Here is a 24,821-nt window from a genome sequence, read left to right on the forward strand (position 1 = left end):
TAACATAATGGCTGTTTGCATGGCATGTACTTACCAGGCTTCTGCAAACAAAACTAACTAGTATGGACAAATCCAGAATGCATGGGAGCAGTATTTGCTATTCTTTGATTTCTTACCTCAAAGTAGACCCAAGAGTGTTTTGCAAGCCTAATATTTAGATATGCAGTGACTTTTTAAAGGGTGGAATAGCCTCCTTATTTGTAGGCAGTGATTTACCACTTCTATATTTAGGATATAGGATCCTGTATCTGAGGATATTGGCTATTTTCTTAAAGGTAGAGAATTGGTCCATACCACTTAAAAATCAATATGTATTTATTAATCATAGTTAAAATATATTTGGAAATTAGTCTAATGTGAATGGATAACCCCCATTATAATTTCAAGCAGCAACCAAGTGTAATGCACAGATCCTTGAATCTTTTGTGTTTGTTCAGAGGCCTTCTAGGGGTCTTGACCCCATAGGTTGGACTCTACATACTATGTATTTTCATGCCATTTGTTGTTTTACTGTCTCTTAATATAACATCCTTTCCTGAATTCTGATTTAGATGATTTTAGGTTTTTAAACCTTCAGTTTATGGTTTTTAGACTGTAACAACTGGAAAGAATAGTCTCATATTGAGAATAGTAGTATGTTGTATAATCCATTCTAATCTGCTTCTCTATATAATCCTGCATTTATAGCTTTCAAGAGGAATGAATTCAAACATGTTTGTTTGATTTGTATAATTTTTAATTAGTTACAAAAAGAATGTATGCGATCACAAAACTTTGTGTTTTAATTGAAGTATAGTTGATCTACAGTGTTGTGTCAGTTTCTGGTGTACAGCAAAGATAAGCTTTAGCTACTGCAGAGATCTGTAAAGTCAAAAGTGAAAATCAGGGGTAATTCCATTCTCCAGAAACAACCGCTGTTAACAATTTAGCGTCCATGTATCCAAACGTTGGTTTCTCATGCTTCTGCAAGGATTATCATCATTATTGTTGTTTTTATAATAAATCTATGCTATTCATATTATCTTGCAACTTGCTTTATTTCCTTAATAATAAATGTTGGATATTTCCCCATATTGTACACATAAATGTACTTTATGTTCTTGTCAAGAGCTATATGGTGCTACATTTGGTAGTGATCTATTTAACAAGTCCTCTTTGGATGAATTGTTTCCAAAATTTTTTCTGTATTCAACAAAGCAAACATACTTACATGTATATCTTTGCACAGTTGAGCATATTGCTATAGGACAAATTCCTAGAAGAGTAATTTCTAGATCAGGTGTTGCCAAATCTTCCTCTTAAAAACTTGAATAATTTTGCACTCTGAACAGCAGTTTCGGAAATGCCAGTTTCTCTGTAGCTTCTGCAAAAGTAGTTATCAGTCTTTTTGTGAAAGTCACTCAGTCATGTCCGACTCTTTGCAACCCCATGGACTATACAGTCCATGGAATTCTCCAGGCCAGAATACTGGAATGGGTAGCCTTTCCCTCCTCCAGGGGATCTTCCCAACCCAGGGGTATTGAACCCAGTTCTCCTGAATTGCAGGCAGATTTACCAGCTGAGCCACCAGGGAAGCCTATTAGTCTTTTTATTCTTTGCCAATTTTGATGGGCAAAATTGATGTATTTATTGTTTTAGCTCATATTTAGTAAGTATTAGTGGTGGTAAGCATCTTTTTATATTATTAGGCCATCTGTATTGACTCACTGTGGACTGCCTAATATTTTAAGAAAAGCTTAATTACTGGGCTATCTGCTGGTTTTTCTCACAATTACATAACTCTTCTGTGGCATAAAAATATCTAATTAATACCTTATACATAAGCTAAAACTAAACATACATATGTTGTACATTTTCTGAAATCATGATTTGTCTGTTTTGTTTTTTATAACCTAGGGCCATGGAACTATTAAGGGTAAAAGGTCAAAGATCATGGTCTGTTGGACTATCAGTAGCTGACCTGCTTGACAGTATTGTGAATGATAAAAAGAAAGTACATTCTGTATCAGTTTTAGCAAAGGTAATTGCTATTCTCTCATCATAGTTTTAAGTATTTATAGTATTAATATAACAAAAAAAGTGCTGTTCACACTGTAATCTGGTGTCTTCAGTATCACCAGCTTTTAGAGTAACACATGGGAGAAGATAGTTTGGTCTAACCCCTATCTTGCTTGGCTATGGGAAGTCTGGACTTCTACCAGGTTGCCCTTCACCCCCATTAATTTTTGGAATTCCCAAAAAGCATTTATATTCCATAAACTTCTGGTTGTCATTTATCTCCTCAGCCAGCCAGGTCACCCCAGGCTGACATGCCAACTGGTCTTAGCTGGTCATCAGTCTGTTTCTCCAGTTCAGTTTGTCCTTTACTGCTTTATTCCAAGTATAAAGTCTCTAAAGCACAGCTAAGATGAGGCACAAATGCTTAACCAAATATTCGCAAAAACTTAGGAATACTGGAAGGGAAATAAAACATGGAAGGGAAAACTGAAAATAGGTTACCAAATTTTACTGCACTCAGAGCCCATGTTAAGCCCTTCCCATGGGAATCCACTCTAACAATCTTTTTTTTGAGAGTTTGCTTTATTATTATTATTGTTTTACAATAAAAACAAATAGCTATGCTCTCAGGAAAACAAATTTAAAAAGAAAAAAAAAATCACAGAAATTTATTAACAGCATTTTAAAATAAGGCTTTTGAAAGATTTATTGAAATAAATTATCTCAGCCTAAACATTTACTCATCACTCTTTTTTCAGTTACTTCTCAACATTCTAAAAACTTTCTTATGTAAAATACATTTAACTTTGCCAATAATTTTAGATAATACTGGGTTCTTCCCAAAAAGGACTACCATAAAACTATGATTTCAGACATTAAAGAAAAACTTACTCCAGTAGAACATAAATCTGAACTATGTAACCTATGCTTGCATGTTTCAGATCCTTCAAGTTAAATGCCTCAAGGATTTGAAAAAGTTCAGACATGGGTCTGCTCCAAGGCAGGTGGACACAACATCTTGACTTTCCATGTTTAACTAAACCAACAGGAACAAAGTTATGAAAGTGAGGGTCTCCAGGAAGAAAGATAGAAAAAACATCTTTCATTTCTTCAATAAAACTCTTCAGAATTTACTCTCCCATTTTGTAAGGCCCACATTTCCTCCAAGGATCAAATCCACAACCTTTGGCATTGCCTAATTTAGTTTACCAAGGAGTTAAAACCATGAACCAAAGCCTGCTGCTTAACCCTTTCAGTGCTGACCTTCCCCATGTCCAGGAGGGGGAATGGGGACAGTGAAATACAGAGAGGGGAGGACAGACACACAGGGTATACCTGTGCGATGCAGGAGCAGCAGCGTTAATGGAATAAAGCCAGCTTTGAATAGGGAGCTCAGAAAGTTAGTCCCTGGGACACAACAGGTCACCTGCTTCCACTACGTCCCTGGGCTTTCCCCTCTGTGCTCAAGGCAACAAACCAGTGACAGTCTTTTTTCTTTACCTCCAGCTTGTTACCCATATTGCAGGGTGCTAGCTTACTTCCCCATAAAGGGAGTATCTTTGACCAAATTCTTCCCATCTCATAAAAATTTTCTGGAACAGTAACTGGAGTTTAGAAAATAAATGAACAAATTTTTTTAAAAATTCAGCTTGTATCACTTTGTAGTGCTAGGACCAGAAAAGGAAGAAAATACCCATATTTATGGTATTAACTTTTTTGCAATGATTCAGCTCTAATCCCAATTTTTTTCTTTTCAGGGATATTATGATATAAATAGTGAAGTGTTTTTAAGTTTGCCTTGCATCCTTGGAACGAGTGGAGTGTCTGAAGTCATCAAGACCACAGTGAAGGAAGAAACAGTTACTGGGAAACTCCAAAGCAGTGCATCCTCCATCCATGGTCTCCAGCAACAGTTAAAACTTTGATTCTAAAGCTCAGAGTTACCTGAAAGGAAAGGTGGTTTAATTTTACCAACACATATATAGAGGGTGGAGAACTTCTGTATCTTATTATTTATCTTTACAAACTGCTTGGTTAAGGTCAGTGGTTCTTGGTTGGCTTTTTAATTTAAATCCTTAGGTAGTTAGATGAGAAGGAAGAAAATCTAATTTTCTCTGTTCTTGAGATCATCTGTACTGTTCTTTAAACCTAAGCAGAGATAAACATTCATCTGTGATATACATAATTTAAAAATTACATATCCTCAATTAGCACATTCAGCACTTTGGGAATATTTTAAAAATCATACCTTTTTACAAGAAAATTACCCTTTAACAGTTAATAAACATCATAAGCTGAAGGCCCAGTATGTGTTTCAAAATCTGTGCTAGCTCTACATTAAAGCATCCAGTTTACGCTATTTACAATTCTTCTTTAAAATAATGTTGGTAAAAAGCATAATAATAAACAATAAAGCATTTTGTTTTCCCTCTTCAAATTAGCTACCAAAAAATGGAAAAGAACTGTATACATACTTTTTTTTTCTTGTACACATACTTTAATATAGTAAAAAGGAAAATGAAAATTTTAAATATATGAACAAGAAGTGTAGTTTAATATCCAGCAGGACTGTCCTTTCTGCAGTTTTCTATCATCTCTTCTGGGCTATATAAGATTTCCAGCATCTCAAGAACACACTGTGCCATAAGTAGAGCCATAGAGACATGCATATTTTTAGTGGAAATAGGTTATGAATGAAAGCCAAGCCTTTACATTAAAGCTAATATATGAGGCTTTTGTAAAGGCATTGGTCTTATTGGGAAGAGGTTGAATGGGCTGATTGTTCTGAGCATATGCTTTAACTACTCCTGAAGAAATGATTCATGGTGCATCCTTTAACTACTCCTGAAGAAATGATTCAGGGTGCATCTTTTAACTACTGAAGAAATGATTCAGGGTGCATACACTTTGGTGATGGGTAAATAACATCTTCATACGTGAAAGACAGCATATTAGGAATGTGACACATAACTAATAGCAGCTAGCATCAACACTTCCAATATTTCAGGCAATGTGATAAGCACTTTATTGCTTTACTCCTCAGGATTATTTATTAATCCTCACAGTAACGCACTGGGGTAGGGACTATTACCATAATTTTGTAGAGGAGGAAATTGAGGTTTAATGGCCAAAATCTCATGACTAAGGGACACTTATCCATACAACCTCTACTTTTTCTAAACTCTAGAAGAGGAAAAAAGCCTAAGAGTCAAAATAGTTAAAACAAGACCCTAAAGCTGGGGTCTGTACTGTTATACTCTTCATGTAGGGGCTTTTTTCTTCAACATTATTTTTTAGAAACACTGATTCTTTGACTTCCCTTAGCAAATAGCTTGGGAGGCGAGCTGTATGCACTGAAGTAAGTGTTTAGTTATTTAGTCATTCAGATAGTCTAGACTTGGAGCCTGCTATGCACCAGGTGCCGTATTAGGCACTGCAGATACAATGGTGAGCAAACCCTGGACTAGGTACAGACCCCCATGGTGCTTATAATCTAGTACAGGGACAAATCTCACAAATAAATGTACAATTCCAAGTGTGGTACTGTAATATGAAGATGTCCTAGGTGCTTTGAAAGCATATTATAGGTGAACCTAAACCTGGTCAGTGAGATTTAAGCCAATGGATTATAAGAGCAGACATTTTAGGCAGAGAGGAAGTAGTTAAACTAATGCTGATTTAGCATAATAATGGATGCTTATAATGATGAGCTTAAATCATAAAGGAAAGGTGAAATTTATTCAATGTTCCATGTTTAAGAAAAAAGAAAAGTATTTAATATGCTTGGGAAGGTGTAAAAACATTGGACATTTGAAGAAATGAGCATTAGTTCTGTGTAATTTCACTACATGAATAGGTTATTTTGGTGTTAACTGTAACAGTGTATCCTCACTGTCATTTTGTATGAAATAGGAAAGTAAAACTAAAAGGACCATTACTTGTGTTTTTATACTAGCCTTTTCTAATACCAGATACCTAATTATGCTCTTGAACAATAACCTAATTACAAGATACTATATAAATAGAGGAATTGCTAAGAATTAACTGCATTATAAAAAGAGCATGTCAGTACAATATTTACTGACTGTACTGTTACTCCAAGAACTGTGTTAGAATGAGTAGTCAAAGGTGAATAATAAAAAATTGGGGGGGTGGGTGGGGGGAGGGAATAAAAAAGCAAAAAAGAAAAAGAAAAAAAGATGAATAGTTATAGTCCTTGCCCTGCAGAAACCCACAACATAGGAGTAATTCTATCACATATTTTCTTGAGTGTTGAGTATTATAAATCACATATAAGTTAAGTAGTACCACCACCATCTCAGTGTGACTTGGTGATAATTTGACATTCATGATGTTTCTGTTAACCTTCATTTTTTTTTTTCATCTTTCCAAAATCATGCATTCTCTCTACTTGTTATGGTTTTTAATGGGGCTTGGATTAAAATACTTCTTTGATATTGTAACACATAAATATTTTATTTTCCAACTTATATTGTATCAAATAATTATTCTTAAATATCAAGAATAATGAATAAAATAAATTTTGACTTGAAAATTACCAGGAGATTCCTAATTTATTGAGTGGAAGGAAATTTATTCAGATTGAAGAGAAAGATTCTTTCATATGATTCATAAGTCCCCAGGATATTTAGTTACTTCATTTTAAGTGGCTTAATTGCAAAATGAACAGAATGGATTTTGTTGTTTTCAAACTTTTAAAAATTATTTTTAACAAAGCCTTTTGAAAAACATATAATCTACATTCTTCCAATTGATAAAAGCAGAGTTGCTCTAATTGAAGGTGCTTCTGGCTAATAAGCTGTGTCTTTAAGAATAGCTTGAAAACCATATTTTTAAGTGACAAAGAAGAGGTACAGGGAAGGACAGACTGTCCTATAGTTTGATTTGACTGAAGCTGTATGCTTAACTAGTATATAGTGTCCAAAGAAAGATACCTATTAGAAAAGAATATTTTATGTGTGTGTGTTCGCAACAATATGTCATGATGCTTTCACGTATCTTCAGTTAGGCCCTCTTTGTTTATGTGACCTTCATTTAGGTAACAATTTAGAAGAAAATTAATACTACATCCTGTTCCTCAGTACCACGATGCTAAAATTATCCAAATAATCATACTTCACACCCCCTCAAACCCAAGTGCCCTGAATGGCATTGTACTTACAAAACCGGTAGTGAGGTGCAATAATGACTAATATAAATGACCATGAGGAACTTCTATGGGTAGTAGAAATTCAGAGTACCTACTCTTGCCGACCGCTCAGGACCGCGCCCAGTGAGGCCCAAAGGCCAGCAGTTGGGCCAGCCGCGGCGCCCACTGGGGAAGACAAGAAATTTGCCTGAGACAGCTGTTGAGAATGGAGCTGGAGGAGGCTTATTTGTGCACAGAGATACTCCTGAGAATAACCCAGCAACTCCATTTGATTTCACACCAGAAAACTGTAAGAGGATAGAGGCCATTTTGAAAAACTTCCCAGAAGGGCATAAGGGAGCAGCTGTGCTTCCAGTTCTGATTTAGCCCAGAGACAGAATGGATGGCTGCCCATCTCTGCTATGAACAAGGTTGCAGAAATTTTACAAGCACCTCCAATGAGAGTGTATGAAGTAGCAACTTTTTATATAATGTATAATTGAAAGCCAGTTATATCACATTCAAGTCTTCTCTACTACTCCTTGCATGCTCCGAAACTCCAACAGGATACTGGAGGCCATTCAGAAAAAACTTGGAATAAAGGTTGGAGACTACACCTGACAAACTTTTCACTCTTATGTAAGTGGAATGTTTAGGGGCCTGTGTAAATGCACCAATGGTTCAAATAAATGACTACTATGAGGATCTGACACCTAAGGATATTGAAGAAATTATTGATGAACTCAAGGCTGGCAAAATCCCAAAACCTGGGCCAAGGAGTGGACGCTTCTCCTGTGAGCCAGCTGGAGGTCTTACCTCTTTGAACCACCTAAAGGACCTGGGTTTGGTGTGCAAGCAGGCCTTTAATTTATATTCAACTGTAAATATGTCAGTGGAGAAATAAAATATGAATCTATCTACCTAAATTTTTTTTTGCAGTGTTAAGTATTTTTTTTCCATTTATTTTTATTAGTTGGAGGCTAATTACTTTACATCATTGCAGTGGTTTTTGTCATACATTGAAATGAATTAGCCATGGATTTACATGTATTCCCCATCCCTAAATTTTTTATATTACTTGTTCATTTCCATCTGTGTACACCTTGCTTGTAACCTAGCAACTTAGAGCTGTTAAGTATCATGTCAGAACTTCAGAGCACCATTTTCAACTGCCTGTTCACTTTCATCAATATTAGGGTGCTGTGAAATAAAAATTCTGTCAAATTAAAAAAAAAAAAAAAAGTACCTACTCTTGCACTGTACAAGACCATGAGGATCTGAAGCTGAGCCTGATTTCAAAGACTTGGATTTTGATAGTGGACAGGCTGGTACACACACCAAGTCTAAGGAAGAAGTTAGCCTGTATTATCATCCATGTCGGGCACAGTGGAGTTCTGACCTAACTGAATGGTCTCTTATAAAGAAATTACTGCCTGACTTCCTGTGAAATGAGATCTCTGCACTTTGCCCTTGTGAATATAATACGAAGCTTAAAAACGAAAAACAACCTGACAACCAGAGAGACCCTGGGCATCGCCTAATGCAAGCCTTTCCTCTCGGAGTTGGAAAAACAAGCCCGAGCCAGGCGTGCACTTGCCTGCAATTATCAGAAAGGCTAAGTCAGTGGCAGAACAGTTTTCTGACTCCCGTCCAGTCTTCCCACTTGACGCATCAGTCATTAAAGCTCACCGGAAAGGCGATCCTACTTCTTACCCTCCCTGCACCTGCTCTTTTAGTGTGAGGGCAACTGTGAAAGAGCTGCCGATCTTATTATCCCGGCTCAGCAACTCCACCCTCGGAACGGGTTTCCCCGGACCTGACCTAGGCCGTCAACCCCTAACCACGGCCGACCTCGGAAGTGACGTAAGGGAAGCGGAAGCGCTGGCGTGGAGGCAGACTTCCTGTTGCTAGAGGCGGGGGGGTGGGGGGCTGGCTCGTCTGTGTGCGGTTGTGTGGGGTGGCCTCGGGCGGCCCCGGAGCGGCTGACCCTCTGCCAGCAGGGACCGGAGTCGCGAGGCGGCGGCCATGGCGGGGTCGGAGAGCCAGCTCAAGAAAATGGTGTCCAAGGTGAGGCTGCGGCGCGCTGTCCTCTCGGCGCACACCCACCACTCCCCCCGCGCCGCCAGGGCCTGCCCGACCAGCCCAACGAGCCCCCCAGGCCGGCCCGAAGTCCCGGGCCTCCCCTTGGCCACCTCTGCTGCCGCCCGCGCCAGGATGCCTGTCGCCCGGGGCCGGAGTCCCAGGGCCGGGGCCGGCGGGGGGCGGCGACGGTCAACAATGGAGCGGAGCCGAGGCCTGCTGCCTGCCACCTGCCGCCTGCCCTCCTCTTTTCGGGGAGAGAGAGTTTGGAGCAGTCTGTGGGGCAGCATAGTTTTCATCAACAGAAGGAGGGGGTTGTACTTAAAACTCGGTCTTGGGCACCCCTTCCTTCATGTCCCAATGCAGGGCTCTTCATTCTTATTCGCCCTTCCCTCCCGGCTTCATGAGGTGGTGTCCTTTTCAGTTTGTATTCTTCACGCAGCTCAATAGCCCACCCCGCGGTTGGTTGAATTGGCTCAATTATAAATGGAAACGTCCTGAGAAGCTCATTACCTCGGGTGAAATAGAATTCCATTGCCATTCCAGGGTCTTTGATTTGCTCAGAGTGACTCCCTTTTAATTTTATGTTGCTTATAAAGCCAGTTTATTTACTTTGAAATTTTTAATCTAAACATTTTAAGACTGGTGTGGCTTTGTTTTTTGGTTTTTTCCCTTTTTTAAAAAAGCCTGTAGGCATTTTGTATTTAAAGCTGTGAATTAGTTTAACAACTAAAAATATGGCACCTGATACCAGAGTGAATTGGGTGCTTTTTGGTTTGTTGCTTTGTCTTTTTTTTCAATTTATCAAAGCTAATTAATGGGAATAAGATGTATGTGAAATGGTTGAGAGTTGAATATTCTCCAGTTAAACAGGTTTAGCTTTAGATACTTTTGTCAAAATAAGAGTGGTAGAAAGTGAAATAGTTTAAAACAACTTTCAGTATTATTAAAACACATTATTATGTGTAAACTTATTTCTCTGAAAATATACTTTTTCACCCAGTATAATCATCCCTATAGTCTTTGATTGAAAAGCAAATAATCTCTAAGGAGAAATTGATGGTTTTTGAAATAAAGCTACTCTTTGATTTTTCTAATCATATCTTCTAGGCTTCTGATTTTCTTTCTTTTTTTCTAATTAAAATATAGTTGATTTTCTTTTGATAGAGTAAACGTATCTTTAATTGCAGAGGAAGTTTTAGGGAGCCTTAGAAAACTGTGGCCTGGATCTCTGTTGCAGCATTTAATTTTTCGAAGTATGTTATTTTATATACTATGTAACTGAAGGGTGTCTGTTCCATACCATTTTAAAACTTAATTGATTACATTGCCCTTCAAGTTTATTCCTTCATGTATGTGTATCAAAGTACCTATATAAGGACAAGAGTATTCAAATATTGGTTTGGAATTTTAGAAACCGTAATTAAGTTTCCTAAACTTTCTCTTGAGGAACCCGCCTTCGAAGACAGAGGCAAGACATCTTTAGAAGATATTCTATACCTACACCTGCCGTCTCCTCCCTCCATCTTTATATCCTCAGAGCAAAAAAGGACATAGTTTGGTGGAAGCCAGCACAATACTGTAAAGCAGTTATCCTTCAATTAAAAATAAATAATTTTTTATAAGAAAGGACATAGAGCAGAGGTGGGAGAGAACATTTGTCTCTCATCTGGTTCTTGACCCAATACCTGAAAAACTGAGTCTCTTACAAGTGGTGATGTCACTTCTTTTTACTGGCATTTTTTCTGTCCAGCTTGTTCATAGATAGATATGTAGATATGTAGGAGTAGTAAGTAGGATAATAGAAGCTCTTTGTGGAGTTTTTTCCTTCTGGTGGAGGATTAGCTTCAGTTGTTATCCTTTCAGTTGGATGTGGCCCAATGAAGGAATTGGTCGCCACGACCTGGGACGCATTGCTAGGGTGATGGTCCTTTTATCTGATGTGGGACTTCATCACCCATCATATTACTTTGGGCTACCTGCTTTGACTTACATATTTTTTGAAGTATAATTGACATACAACATTATATTATCTTTTTATATATTACTACTGTTATTTTTTTCCTTGGAGCAACTTTTAGCTTCCAACTTAAATATAGCTTTTAGTTTAACATCCTCCTCTGTCATCATCTTTGTAATTAAGAGCGGTATATCTATACTGTTGGTCCATCTTGCTTTACACAAATTATTTAGATTTTTCATACAGACAACTATCTGTATTCTTTCATGCAGTATGTAACAGCATTCCTGTCGGTAGAGTCACTACCAACTAGTTAGGAGAGAGCTGATACATTAACGATTGTAATGCACTTCACATTGTTTTATTAGATTCTAGGGATACAATAGTGAACAGATAGAAAACTCTATACCTGTGGAACTTAAATTCTCATAGAAGGAATGAACAACTCAGTAAGTTCATTAAGTAACATGTTGGAGGATGTTAAGTGCTTTGGAGAAAAGTAAAGCAAGAAAGGGCGATAGTTCTCAAATGTGAGGATAAGATAGGTTGCAGTTTTATAGACAGTAAAGGAAGGCCTTCCTGAGGTCTGTTTGATCAGAGACCCTGAAAGCAGTGAGGAAGCAAACTGGAGCAGTCTGGAGTAAGAACATTCCAGGAAGAAGGAAAAACAAGCTCAAGGGCCCTCTCGTCATGCATGATAGAGAAACAGCAAAGGAACCTAAAAGGGCTGGACTGGAGTGAGGAAAGGGAAACAGTGCTGCTAAATAAAGGAGTGGTAGATTTTGGAGGGTCTTGCAGGCCGCCGTCAGCGTTTTGGCATGTCCTTGCAGTGTGGTGGGGCTGTTTTAACAGTATAACTCAAGCTGCTGTACTGAGGCTAGACCATAGGGGGTTCAGTAGAGTGGAGGGATAGCCATCTCTAAAAAGGCTGTTGTATAATAATAACCTAAGTGTGGCAATGAAGGTAGTGAGAAGTGATCAGATGCTGGAGATTTTTGAAAGGTAGATTTTGAAGGTAGAACTAAGAATTTTCTGACAGACTAACTCACTGTGGATGTGTAGGAAACCAAAGCATCCAGGATAATGTCGAAGTTTTTTTGCTGAGCATCTAGAAGGATATGTATGTGGAAGAATGTAAGAGTTGTAGATGGAGAAGGCTATGGCAACCCACTCCAGTACTCTTGCCTGGAAAATCCCATGGACGGAGGAGCCTGTTAGGCTGCAGTCCCTGGGTTCTTGAAGAGTCGGATACGACTGAGTGACTTCACTTTCACTTTTCACTTTCATGCATTGGAGAAGGAAATGGCAACCCACTCCAGTGTTCTTGCCTGGAGAATCTCAGGGATGGGGGAGCCTGATGGGCTGCTGTCTATGGGGTCGCACAGAGTTGGACATGACTGAAGCGACTTAGCAGCAGCAGCAAGGGGTATAGAATTGGGGGGAAGACAGGGTTCAATTTGATCACGTTATGTTTGACTTTCATTAGATATCAAAGTAGAGATATCAAATTGGATATACATGTCTGGAATTCAGGAAAGTGGAATTTTTAAATTTGGAAGTTATCAGTGTATAAATGGTATTTTAAGCCATGCATGGAGGTCAGCACCTGAGTAAGAAGAGGACCAAGGACTGAGCGCTGGGGCTCAGTGATATTAAGATCAAAGGTTAGGAGAAGAGAAAGAACCAGCAAAAACGCTGAGAAGGGGCAGACACAGAGAAGAGGAAAGAAAATGTTTTGTTTCTCCTTTTTTTTTTTTTAATGTCTTAAGAGTCCTTTCTTTTCTGAGAGTTCTTATTTCATTGCTACGATATAATTTCTTCTTTCTTTGAAATTTTTAATGCTGATTGTTTTTGAAGTTTTCTTCTGTTCCTTGCATTTTTATTCTTAAAAGTGAAAGTTGCTCAGTCCTGTCCAACTCTGCGACATACGTCGACTATATATTCCATGGAATTCTCCAGGCCAGGATACTGGAGTGAGCAGCCTTTCCCTTCTCCAGGGGATCTTCCTAACCCAGGGATCGAACCCAGGTCTCCTGCATTGCAGGGGGAATTCTTTGCCAGATGAGCCACAAGGGAAGGCCAAGAATACTGGAGTGGGTAGCCTATTCCTTCTCCAGCGGATCTTCCTGACCCAGGAATCAAACCGGGGTCTCCTGCATTGCAGGCAGATTCTTTACCAACAAAACTATCAGGGAGCACCCATTTTTATTTTTAGTTCCTTCTTTTCTGTTTGTTTAGGTCTGTGACATGCTTCTTGGAGACTTTGTTTTTGGGATAGCTGACTGTTCTTTTTAAGAGAGAAGCACTAAAAGCTGATAGAAAGCTTTGTGTGCATGAGTGGAGCTTCAGGGTGTTGTGAACACATGGGGATTTCCATTTCCTGGTTTCCTAGTTTGCTCAGAGCTGAAAGCAAGGTTCCTAGGTTTCCTGGACTTGAGTGGTACAAGGCAGGGTATGAGAATATAATACAGCACATGATAAATTGTGAAAGAGTTGATATTGACAGTAAATGCTGGAGCGGGAGCGATCCATATGGGCTAAAGGGAAGTCTGGAAAAGAATTCATTGATAGGGAAAGAGATGTGAGGTAGGTCTTTGACAATGAGATTTGATTTGGTGGAGACCATATTTTAAATTGGGAAAAGAGCTAAAATGAAGGTAAAGGTTTGAAGAGGTGACAGAGAAAGCTACTGAGATTCTTTTAGTCTTTCTTTAATTGTTATTGATTAGTCAGAACCATTATACTTTAAAGGAAAGTGCTGTTAAGAAAACAGTTTTAAAAAAATTAAACTAGCAGTATAATTTGTGTATTGGTTTTAAACTAAATTTTTTATTTTCCTTTTCAGTACAAATACAGAGACCTAACTGTACGTGAAACTGTTAACGTTATTACTTTATACAAAGATCTCAAACCTGTATTGGATTCATATGGTGAGTTTATGTATAAAAATATCAAGTCAGATTTTACTCTTTTTGTTAATAATTGTAGGTTTTCTGTTTTCCTTTTAAGTCTGTTGGTTTTTCCCATTATAGGACTGAGCCTTCACCTAAAAATGGTGTTGGGGGGATAGGAAATTACAAGATTTAATAACATCTTATATTTGTTTAGTAATTTTAAGTTTTAAAATACTATAACAAAAACAGTGCTAATTTAGACCAAATGTTACAGATAGTTTAGTCCATCATTTCCAGAAATAGTATCAGTAGTTGTGAAGAATGTTGCTTTGTGGGTGGGGAGATGGAGGGGATTCTGTGGTTAAGTTTGAATACTTACAGGTTAAACAAAATTAAATGAATTTCTTTGAAGCAAGATTTCTCAGAACCTGTAATATGTTTATGTATTTTGTCTCACCAAGAGGGGAGAGAAGATAATACATTGTTCAGTATATTCTAGAGTTAATTAGTGAACCGTTTTTTTCTCTCTAGAGCATCTCTTTATATTCTTAGGAACACATTTTGTAAAATTATATTCTAGACTATTCTTTTCATTTTATAGATGAAGAAAACACTTAAAAACTGTTGTCCTTAATTCTGTAGAGTGTGTTAGGTGACGGTTTGTGTCCACCCTCTATTGAGATGAAGTTGTGATTTAAGTAAGAAATGACAATGAAAACACTTTCTCCAGGTGTTTTTTAATAGTCTTTTTGGCCCCACCAATCCTAACATAATCTCTCCTACCCTGTCTCCTTGGGGACAATGTGCCAGGGCTAAGGGAAACCATGCTGCCGTGTGCCTGTTGTGAGGCCCCTGCAGTGAGTGCAAAGAGCCGAAATTTGTAGCTGAGACTCTCGCTCTGAACTCCACTCACCCCAAGGGCTTTGTCAACAGGAGCCTGGTGGAGAGGTGGGAGGCAGCAGAGGGGGAATCAGTCCTGAATTTCCTGAACAACAGTCATGAACCAGAAGTCCTCTCCCACATTAGGACACAGTTCTCCCTCCTGTCCACATACTGCACTGTGGTATTTAGATCTGCAAGAAAACTCATCTTTCCAAAGTTAGAGTTACTTTTAAAATGGCTTCTCTGGGGGAATTAAGTGACTAAGGCTAGAAAGTTATGGTAAGTGTGTAGTTTTTATTGAATACTGAAAGAAGAAATGATCAAAATTGACAAAGACTGCAGCCTCATTGAACACATCTTATATAGCTTTGTGTGACTGGACCAAGTCTAAACCATTGTCATCAACATGCTTTTAGAGTAAATATAAACCTAGAATTTAATGTAGTCTTTTTAAAACACAAAATCAGAGTAAATTACATCACAGGCTGTAAGTGTCAATAGTAGATAAAGGAACTGAGGTCAACAGTATAGTTCTGTATTCTTGTACTGTATATTATAGCCTTTTCCCATATAGTACAGTGTTAATTCCAAATTGTTGCAAATAATAGCTATTCATGGAATACAGATTATGTGCCCTAGTTATTCAGTCAATTACAGATAGGAAAACTTGTGTGATGTGAGAAATACTTGTATTAAAAGAAGATGTCCATATTTCTTAAAATCTTTTTTCCTTTTTATTACTGTGGGATGCTACATTGAGATTGAAAATGACAGTGAGTGGGAGTGAACATCTGAGAAATCTAAAATTTAATGCTATTAGGTTAATATTTGTGGAAGTGAAAGCATCAGTTGCTCAGTCGTGTCCCACTCTGCAACCCCATGGACTGTAGTCCACCAGGCTCCTCTGTCCATGGAATTCTCCAGGCAAGAATACTGAAATGGGTAGCCATTCCCTTTTCCAGGCAATCTTCCTGACCCAGGGATTGAATCCAGGTCTCCTGCATTGCAGGTAGATTCTTTATCATCTGAGCCAGCAGGGCAGCAATTAATAGTGATTTTTAAGTAATCTTATAATCATGTTGGTTGAAGACCCAGAGCTCTTATTTATTGATACTATAGCATTCACATATATTTTCCTAAGTAATTCATAGTGTCTTTACTCATTCAAAAGCTGATCCCATTAAGTAAATTAACAAAGGATAATTTGTAATTGGACAGAATGTTTGAACATTAGCAAGTTTGTCCCTTTAAAGAGTAATAGTGCATTGTAGCCATTGTTTCTGAAAGAATAACTTATATAAGAGTATCTGTCAAAATGCTTATTGATTAACTCAATATTCTCACCTTTCAGTTTTTAATGATGGCAGTTCCAGGGAACTAATGAACCTTACTGGAACAATTCCTGTGCCTTATAGAGGTAAATGTCTTATGTGATTTATTTTTCATAGATGCATTTTAATTCATACTTAGTTGCCAAAGAATTGTAAGTAAATTAAGCTTGCTTTCTCATGACTTTCATGATAATATAGAAATTTTAACTTCTAATTGAAGTTCATTTGGCAGCAGCACCTAATATTTTCAGCTTCCTTACAAAGCTTCCTTCCACCACCACCTTCCTTACAAAGGTATATCAACAAGTAAGTACCTAGAAGCACTGGGAGAGTTTTGTTTCAGAGAATCTTAGTACTAGAAAGGGATCTTGGCTGCCTCCTAGTTCAGTCTCCCATCCTATTCAAACTTATCTGACAATGGGAAGCTGTGTAATGTAGTGACTAAGATAAAGGTTTTACAGTCAGGGCAGAGTAGGGTTTTAGTTCTTGCTTTGTAATCGATTAGCTTTGTGGTGCGTGCTTAGTCACTTCAGTCGTGTCCGACTCTGACCCCATGGACCATGGCCCACCAGGCTCCTCTGTCCATGGGATTCTCCAGGCAAGAACACTGGTGTGGGTGGCCATTTCCTTCTCCAGTGATAAAGTATGAAGTGAGTGAAGTCGCTCAGTCGTGTCCGACTCTGCGACCCCATGGACTAGCCTACCAGGCTCCTCCGTCCATGGGATTTTCCAGGCAAGAGTACTGGAGTGGGGTGCTGTTTCCTTCTTCAAGCTTTGTGGTAGTGGGCATCTATAGCATTTGTATAATGGTCCTAACTCAAGGAATAATTAATTTGTAATAACATATATTGTAAAGGATTTAGCTCAGAGACTGGTATATAATAAAGAGGTACCAAAATTAGCTATTATCTATGGTTGTAATGCTGATGAAGGATAATTACATCTTTTAGCCAGTCAGCCACCCTCTAGTGGAATACTTAAAGCGATAATGGAGCATTCAGCTTCATAAGCAGCTGTTCTGTTTTTGTTGGTTAATTGTTTCTTGTGATTAGCTAAGGCCTGTGTCTCTGTAACCTACCCACTGATCTTTTTTTTTTTATTTCCACTGATCTTATATAGTACCTGCTATGCATAGGGGTTAAGGACTAGGGATACAAAGGTGAATAAAAGATGTACTGTCTCTGGAAGAACATACAGAAATAGAGGAAATGGGGAATAAATAGATATTTATACTATTCTATACCTGCTATAGAATAATAAAATACGTGCTGTTAGATTATAGAGGAGAACAGGAACATATAGGAAGGTCATCCAAGAAATGATGTTCAAACTTATTATTAAGGGATGAGTCAACCATTCAGAGGGAGAAAACACTTGCGCATCAGCATTTCATAGAGCAAGTATGAGTAAAATGCAGAATAGCTGACTTTGCCTTTACCAGGAAGTAAGCTCTGATATGAGTGAATAGGTATGAATGAAAGTAGGAGGCAGAAAACTCTTGCAGACATAATTAAAAGCATTATTTTTTTTCCAGTTTTATTGAGATGTAATTGATTATAGCATTGATAAGTTTAAAGTATACAGTGTAATGATTTGATTTCATACATCAAGAAACACATTACCACAGTAAGTTTAATGAACATCCATCATCCCTTATAGATAGAATTAGAGAAATAGAAAAAAAAATTTTTTCCTTTGTGATGTGTACTCTCTTAACTTTCATATATAACAAAAGCAGTGTTCATGGCATTTATCATGTGGTACATTACTTTCCTAGTACTTATTTTATAATCTGGAAGTTTGTACCTTTTGATACCTTCCTATAATTCACCCTTCCCCCCAGCCGTCACTTCTGATAACCACAAATCTGATCTCTTTTTCTATGTTTGCTTATTTGTGCATGTTTGAAGGATAATTCACCTCTAACACTGTGTTTTTGTTACACAGCATAGTGATCTGATATTTCTATGCATTTCAAAGTGATCATCATGATAAGTCTAGTTACCATCTGTCACCATACAAATCATTACATAATTATTGACTTTCCCCTAACTATACATTTCATACCCGTGATTCATTTATTCTGCAGCTGGAAGTTTGAGCCTCTTGATCTCCTTCACTTCCTTGTCTCCCCACACCTTTCTCCCCTCTGGCAGCTGCCTGTTTGTTTTATGAATCTATGAATCTGTTTCTGTCTAGTTTTATTCATTTGTTTTGTCTTTTCAATTCCACTTATAACTGAAATCATACTTTGTCTTTCTCTGTTTGACTTATTTCAGTTAACGTAACACCCTCTGGGCCCATCCATGTTGTCACAAATGGCAAGATTTCATTCTTTTTTTATGGCTCAGTACTACTTCATTGTGTATCTGTATACCACATCTTTATCCGTTCATCTATCAGTAGGTACTTAGGGTGCTTCCATATCTTGGCTATTGTAACTAATGTTGCAGCTTTCCAAATTAGTATTTTAACTTTCTTCAGATAAATACTCAGAAGTAGAATTGCCAAATCGTATTTTGTTCTGTTTTTCATTTTTAAGGAATCTCTATACTGTTTTCCACAGTGGCTGCACCAGTTTATATTCCCACCAACAGTGCACAAGGATTTCCTTTTTTATGTACATTTTATCTAAACTAAACCTCTGTTCCCTCACCATTTTTTTATATGGCATAGTTCTTAAGCCTGAGTAATTCTGGAGAAAGCATCATTTTCACAAAGCAAAGAATTCTGGGTGGTGGAAATAAAGTTATGTTTTGTGTATTAAGATGTATCCTTTGTGTGTGTGTGGCGGCGGGGGGGTTCATTGTAGAAGTACTTTTGAGTAAAAAAATAAATCCAAAGTCCCATTACTGATTTTTTTCAAGTGAAATGTATGTATATATACTTTAATGAAGTAACACTTTCTCAGAAGGGGACATGTATCTGAATTGCTAGGTGATTCAGATAATTGCTTGGGACATTGGGCTTTGAACTTAGTAAAAAAAGTCTTTGATTTATGTTCAGTATATTAACTCTATTGGATCCTTTGAAACACTTCATTTTGATTTACATGTAGGCAAATTTCTCAGCTAAGAGAGATTCTGTTTCATAAAGAGAAGGAGATGACATCATTGATTTTGAAACCACCTCTGAAAAGCCATTCATTGGTCAGACATTTGGGTTAGATCTTACACAGTCTTGACTTTTGGCACGGGAGTTTCAAGTCCAGTGTATATCCCTTTCTGGTAGAACGCCATTGTCTCCGGTCTTCCCAGGAAATTTTAGTAACTGAAGTGACAGAAGTCAAATAATAAAGTATGGCTTGAACCAAAAGATAATATGTGAATAATCTGTTTACAGCAGTAAGCTCACACTGGTAGAGTAGTGATCAGTTACCTCCTTAATCCTGCTCTTGTATTTTACAAACTGAAAATTTGAGAAGCTGATCTTAAACAGACTTTGAAACATAAAATATTTGTTGTGATTTTTTTTTTTAAGTGTTGCTTAGTTGTAACTCTTTCTTGCTTACCTACTAAACCATTATTGAAAAATAATAAAAATAGAGTAACTGAAGTTTCTCTTTCTCTCTTAGGTAATACATACAATATTCCAATCTGCCTGTGGCTGCTGGACACATATCCGTATAATCCCCCTATCTGTTTCGTTAAGCCTACTAGCTCAATGACTATTAAAACAGGAAAGCATGTGGATGCTAATGGGAAGATATATCTTCCTTATCTACATGAATGGAAGCACGTAAGTATTAATGGTATTCTGTGAGTTTGTTGTATTATATATTTTGTTCACTAGCATCTACTTTATGTTAACACTCAAGGAGTATTAAAGGAGGATAAATTCATGTAAGATCACTAATCACTGAGCTGGGTAATTGAAAAAGGCTTTTGAAAGAAACATTTTTTATATTTTTATAGAGCTTGGTAGTTTACAGAATACATGCAGTCACTGTTATGTTTGCTTGAGTTGAACCTTTAAGAATAGATAGAATTCACATGTGGGGAATACACTTTAAAAAGTAGTATTCTTTGGCATATATTTATGAAACTGTTCAAATCTCATTACTCAAAGTGTTCCAATCAAGAAGTAATAGGAATAAACTTTTGATGGTTTAGCTCTGACAATTTCTATCCAAAATATTGCTAGAAAAGCCAAACAAAGTAGAACCAACATCTGTGGAACACTTTGCAGAACAATGAGGCAGTTAGGACTTGAAGGGCCAAGATCCTATGAAGAAGGAAACTGTAAAAAGATGAATCAACTTCTGTCAGTTTTCCCTAAGAGTATTTACTGATTGTTGGTACAAGGTGAGACGCTGAGAATCTGAGCAGAAGGCCTTAGCTAAAGGCAAAGAAGACTGCAAAGTTTCTAACAGTCTCCTAGAGCCCAAAAGACAACATTTGTTCTGTCTGCTAGCTACTCAGTATTTTAGGAGCCAAGAATTTAGGAGAAAAGGAAGCTACAAAGAAGGGAGCCAGATATAATCTGAGTTTCCCCCTCAAGACATATGCTGAATTCCTAAATTTCAAAGACACAATGTTATAAAAAGCTAAGCAGAGAGCCTCTGAAAAACACAGCCAACTTCTCAGCAGTCTTAGGTTGTGGAAGCAGTAAGAGTTCGAAACCTCATCAAGGAGGATGGGTAGAAGTAAATACCCTGGATTCTTCATTGGCATGCTGGAGGAACACACCCTGTGAGTGAGAACTCAGGCAGAATGAGCCCTGTAAAACTCCAACCTTGAATCAGCTCAGCCCCTGCTTATATTAAGATGATTTTCCACACTTACCTGCCAGTGATAAGATAGAGTGAACTTTGGTTGGGGGAAGATAGTATATAGAATCTGTGTAATTATTCATGAACAGTGTCAAGCATACAATTTAAAATTATCAAGTATATCAAGAGATAGGGCATAGAGTAGGGGAAAAAGACACTAGAAACAGGCACCACCCTCAGGTAACCCAGTTATCAGACAGAGACTTGAAAATGATTATGATTAATGTGTTCAAGGTGGAGAATTATGTTAGGTATATGATTATATTAAAAATGAACCAAATAGAAATCTTAGAACTGAAAAATAGAATAATAGAAGTTTAAAAACTCAATAGGTGGGTTAGTAGCAGATTGGACTCAGCAGAAGAGAGAATCACTGAACTGCCATATGAATACTTTATATTTTTAATGCTAGTGACCTAGAAATAAACCTTACAAAAGATGTACACATCCATTACAGAGAAAGAAAGAGAACCTTATTCATGGATTGGAAGACTCAGTATTATATAGACTCTTCAGTTTATAGTGTATCTACAAACTGAACTATTTCCTAAGAGAAGCTTTTGTTTCTTTGTGTATTTATTTCTTAATTTTTTGAACTTGATAAGCTGAATCTAAAATTTATACGGAAATTCAAAAGATTAAGAATAGCCAAGAAGAATAAGATGGAAGGGTTGCCCTGTAGGCATCAAAATGTTTTTTAAAAAACTAGTAATTAAGATGGCTTGGAATTGTCAGAGAAGTATTCAGATGGATAGATGGAACATAATAAATAACCCAGAAAAAAGATCCACTATGCAGGCATATGTTGGAGACATTGCAAACCTTATTCCAGACCATAGCAATAAAGCGAAATATTGCAATAAAATGAGTCACATGAATTGCATGGTTTCCCAATGCATATAAAAGTTAGGTTTACACTGTACTGTAGTCTGTTAAATGTGCAATACTGTTAGGTCTAAAAAAAAAATGTTTATACCTTAATTTAAAAAAAATCTTTATTGTATACTGTAACAAACCATAATAGAATATGAGAAAGAATATGTATAATTGAATCACACTGCTGTACAGTGGAAATTACAAGAACAATGTAAATCAAGTATACTTCAAGAAAATTTTTAAAAAATATTTTATTGTTAAAAAATGTTAACTATTATCTGACATAACAGGGTTGCCACAAACCTTCAATTTGTAAAAATTGCAGTATCTGCAAAACACAGGAAAGCTAAGCACAGTAAGAAAAAAAAATTACGCCTAAGTATAAACACTTACTGTATAACAGTTATGGCATAGAAGATCAGTGGGAATAAGATTAAGAACTTCAGTAGTGGAGTTGGGACAGATTCCTATTTGTATCGTATACAAAAATTAATTTCAGATAAATTGTGAAAAGCAAAAAAATAAAACAACATAGGAGACTACCTTCATGATCTTGTAATAGGTGAGGATTTTTTTTTTTAAGAAGATGCAAAACTTTTACTGTAAAAGAAAAAAGACTAAATTGAGCTTATGCAAATTAAGAACTTCTGTTCATTAAACACACATTAAAAGGTGTGAAAAAACTAACCATAAACTGAAAGAATATACTCACCACCTACAGTATAATATCCAGAACATAGAAATAACTTTGGGGAATCATAAAAAGAAGCCCAATAGAAAAATAGATGAAACTCTTGGATAAGTATTTCACAAAAAATCCTAATGGCCAATAAATACATGGAAAGATTTTAATCCTGCTAATGGAGAGGGAAATATATAATAATTTAAGATTCATGAGATGCCATTACATGTCCATTAAATTTTCACTCCCGGTTGACCGTACCAAGAGTTAGGGAGGATGTGGAACAAAGGGAACTCTTAGACATTGCTGATGGAGGTTTACACAGCTACTCGAAATTAGTTTGGCATTACCTAGTAAAGTTGTAAGTGCCCATGCCCTGTGTCCTCGCAGTTCTACTCCTTGGTTCTACTTTACACTAGAGCAGGGTTTCTCAACCTTAGTGCTACTGGCATTGTGGGTTGGGGGTTGGATAATTCTTCACTGTAGAAAGGCTGTCCTGTTCATTACAGGATATAATCCCTGCCCTTATCCACAAGATGCCAGTAGATGCCACATGACTCACAGTTGTGACAACTATAAATGTCTCTAGATGTTTCTAAATATTCACTAGGAGGCTAAAATAGCACCCCCAGTTGAAAACCACTGCCCAAGAGTAAACCTTGCACATGTATACTAGGAAACATAGCAAAAATGTTCATGACAACATAAATAATCAATCCATATGACTGTTAGCAGTATAGAAGCATGAATAAAGAAGTTGTATATTCACTCAGTAGAATACCATACAATCATCAAAATGAATTTATAATTATATTCTTGAACAAGAATGTATCTTAAAAACATTGCTGAAATAAGTCTGAATAGAATACATTTTGATTTAATTCATATGAAGTTCAGAAATAGGAAAAATTAAACATACTGTTTAGAGAATTGTTAATGAGATATAGTATGTTTAAAGAAAGGAATGATTATCCACTAAGTCAGAGAAGTGGGTAACTCTAAATAGATGGGGATGCAGTCTGGAACTTCTAAGTTACTGTCAATCTTCTTTTTTTTTTTTTTTTCCATTTATTTTTATTAGTTGGAGGCTAATTACTTTACATCATTGCAGTGGTTTTTGTCATACATTGAAATGAATTCGCCATGGAGTTACATGTATTCCCCATCCCGGTCCCCCCTCCCACCTCCCTCTCCACCCGATCCCTCTGGGTCTTCCCAGTGCACCAGGCACGAGCACTTGTCTCATGCATCCAACCTGGGCTGGTGATCTGTTTCACACTAGATAATATACATGTTTCGATGCTGTTCTCTTGAAACATCCCACCCTCGAATCTTCTTCTTAAGTTGGGTGATGGCTACCTTTATGGTTACTCTTTAAAGTTACATTTGTTTTATACATTTATCTATCTATGTATGATATATTCCACAGATCTAATAAGACATAATGGTAGCTAATTTTGGCGTGGTTTTCAAGGTTATATCATGGAAGATCTGATTTTTAGCTACAGATTTTGTCCTTTAGTAAGCAGTTGGGAGTCATTTTAGATGTTTGAACAAGAGTAGGGTATTAAATGCAGTGATCATCAGGTATAATATCTGAAGTATACTAGATAAATACATTAATTAGCTTTCTGACTGAAAAATCACTGGCTGCTCTAAAACATTCTAGAGACTTAACACTAGAAATTTCTTGCCCACATAATAGCCCACTGGGAGTCTTCCTTGCTGGCAGGCAACTTTTCTTCATTAGAGCTTCAGGCACCAGGCTCTTTCCAGTTTGTGGTGCCACCATCTGCCAGGGCTTCAGAGTCCTCTGTCAAGGAAGACAAGCAAAGAGGGACTAGTGGAAGATTGCATTCATTATGCACCTTGGCTTAGAAGTTAAATCTCTTCTGCTTATGGTCCGTTAGTAAAATCTAGTTGCAAGAGAGACTGGAAAATGTAGTTACTGCATAAGCAACTGATTCTCAGCAACAACTCTGTATTAGGTGTGGGGAGCATGAACTTCTATAGAAAATCCTCTTAATCATAGCAAATAAGGAAAACTAGAAGCCACACAGAAGGCTATTGCAGTAATCTAGCATGATGCAGAATATGAGTGAGGGCTGTTGTCATTTATCTTGATCTTACCAATTAAATTGCTTATTAATTTTAATTCTGAACATACATACTGCTTGGAATGTAAAATTAACATTTTTA

The 24,821-nt window shown here is 37.2% G+C and overlaps 2 protein-coding genes, 1 long non-coding RNA gene and 1 pseudogene across 7 annotated transcripts in view; 3 read left to right on the plus strand and 1 right to left on the minus strand.

Annotated features, from left to right (window-relative positions):
* The window catches only part of UEVLD (UEV and lactate/malate dehyrogenase domains), a 63,927-nt gene extending 57,371 nt beyond the window's left edge, over positions 1-6,556 (plus strand). For all 4 annotated transcript variants that reach the window (XM_020893546.2, XM_020893547.2, XM_020893548.2 and 1 more), the window contains 2 exons: positions 1,897-2,020; positions 3,756-6,556. In XM_020893546.2, the coding sequence (XP_020749205.2) occupies positions 1,897-2,020; positions 3,756-3,923 (292 nt within the window). In that variant the 3' untranslated portion in view covers positions 3,924-6,556. The remainder of the gene's footprint in view (positions 1-1,896; positions 2,021-3,755) is intronic.
* LOC139031815 (uncharacterized) lies at positions 600-8,987 on the minus strand. The gene is made up of 2 exons (XR_011484333.1): positions 8,745-8,987; positions 600-3,942 (listed from the first exon to the last, which is right to left on the minus strand). It is a non-coding gene; the product is annotated as an uncharacterized lncRNA (long non-coding RNA).
* Positions 5,704-8,062, plus strand: LOC110137272 (NADH dehydrogenase [ubiquinone] flavoprotein 2, mitochondrial pseudogene; annotated as a pseudogene).
* A 71-nt stretch (positions 8,988-9,058) lies between the features above and the next one.
* The window catches only part of TSG101 (tumor susceptibility 101), a 43,092-nt gene continuing 27,329 nt past the window's right edge, over positions 9,059-24,821 (plus strand). Inside the window, exons 1-4 of one of the 2 annotated variants that reach the window (XM_070457310.1) lie at positions 9,059-9,214; positions 14,032-14,116; positions 16,314-16,379; positions 19,868-20,031. In XM_070457310.1, coding sequence (XP_070313411.1) covers positions 9,173-9,214; positions 14,032-14,116; positions 16,314-16,379; positions 19,868-20,031 — 357 coding nt within the window. In that variant the 5' untranslated portion in view covers positions 9,059-9,172. The remainder of the gene's footprint in view (positions 9,215-14,031; positions 14,117-16,313; positions 16,380-19,867; positions 20,032-24,821) is intronic. The other variant, XM_070457311.1, reaches the window with a different exon arrangement.

Source organism: Odocoileus virginianus, chromosome 28 (genome assembly GCF_023699985.2).
Source record: "Odocoileus virginianus isolate 20LAN1187 ecotype Illinois chromosome 28, Ovbor_1.2, whole genome shotgun sequence".
Lineage (NCBI taxonomy): Eukaryota > Metazoa > Chordata > Mammalia > Artiodactyla > Cervidae > Odocoileus > Odocoileus virginianus.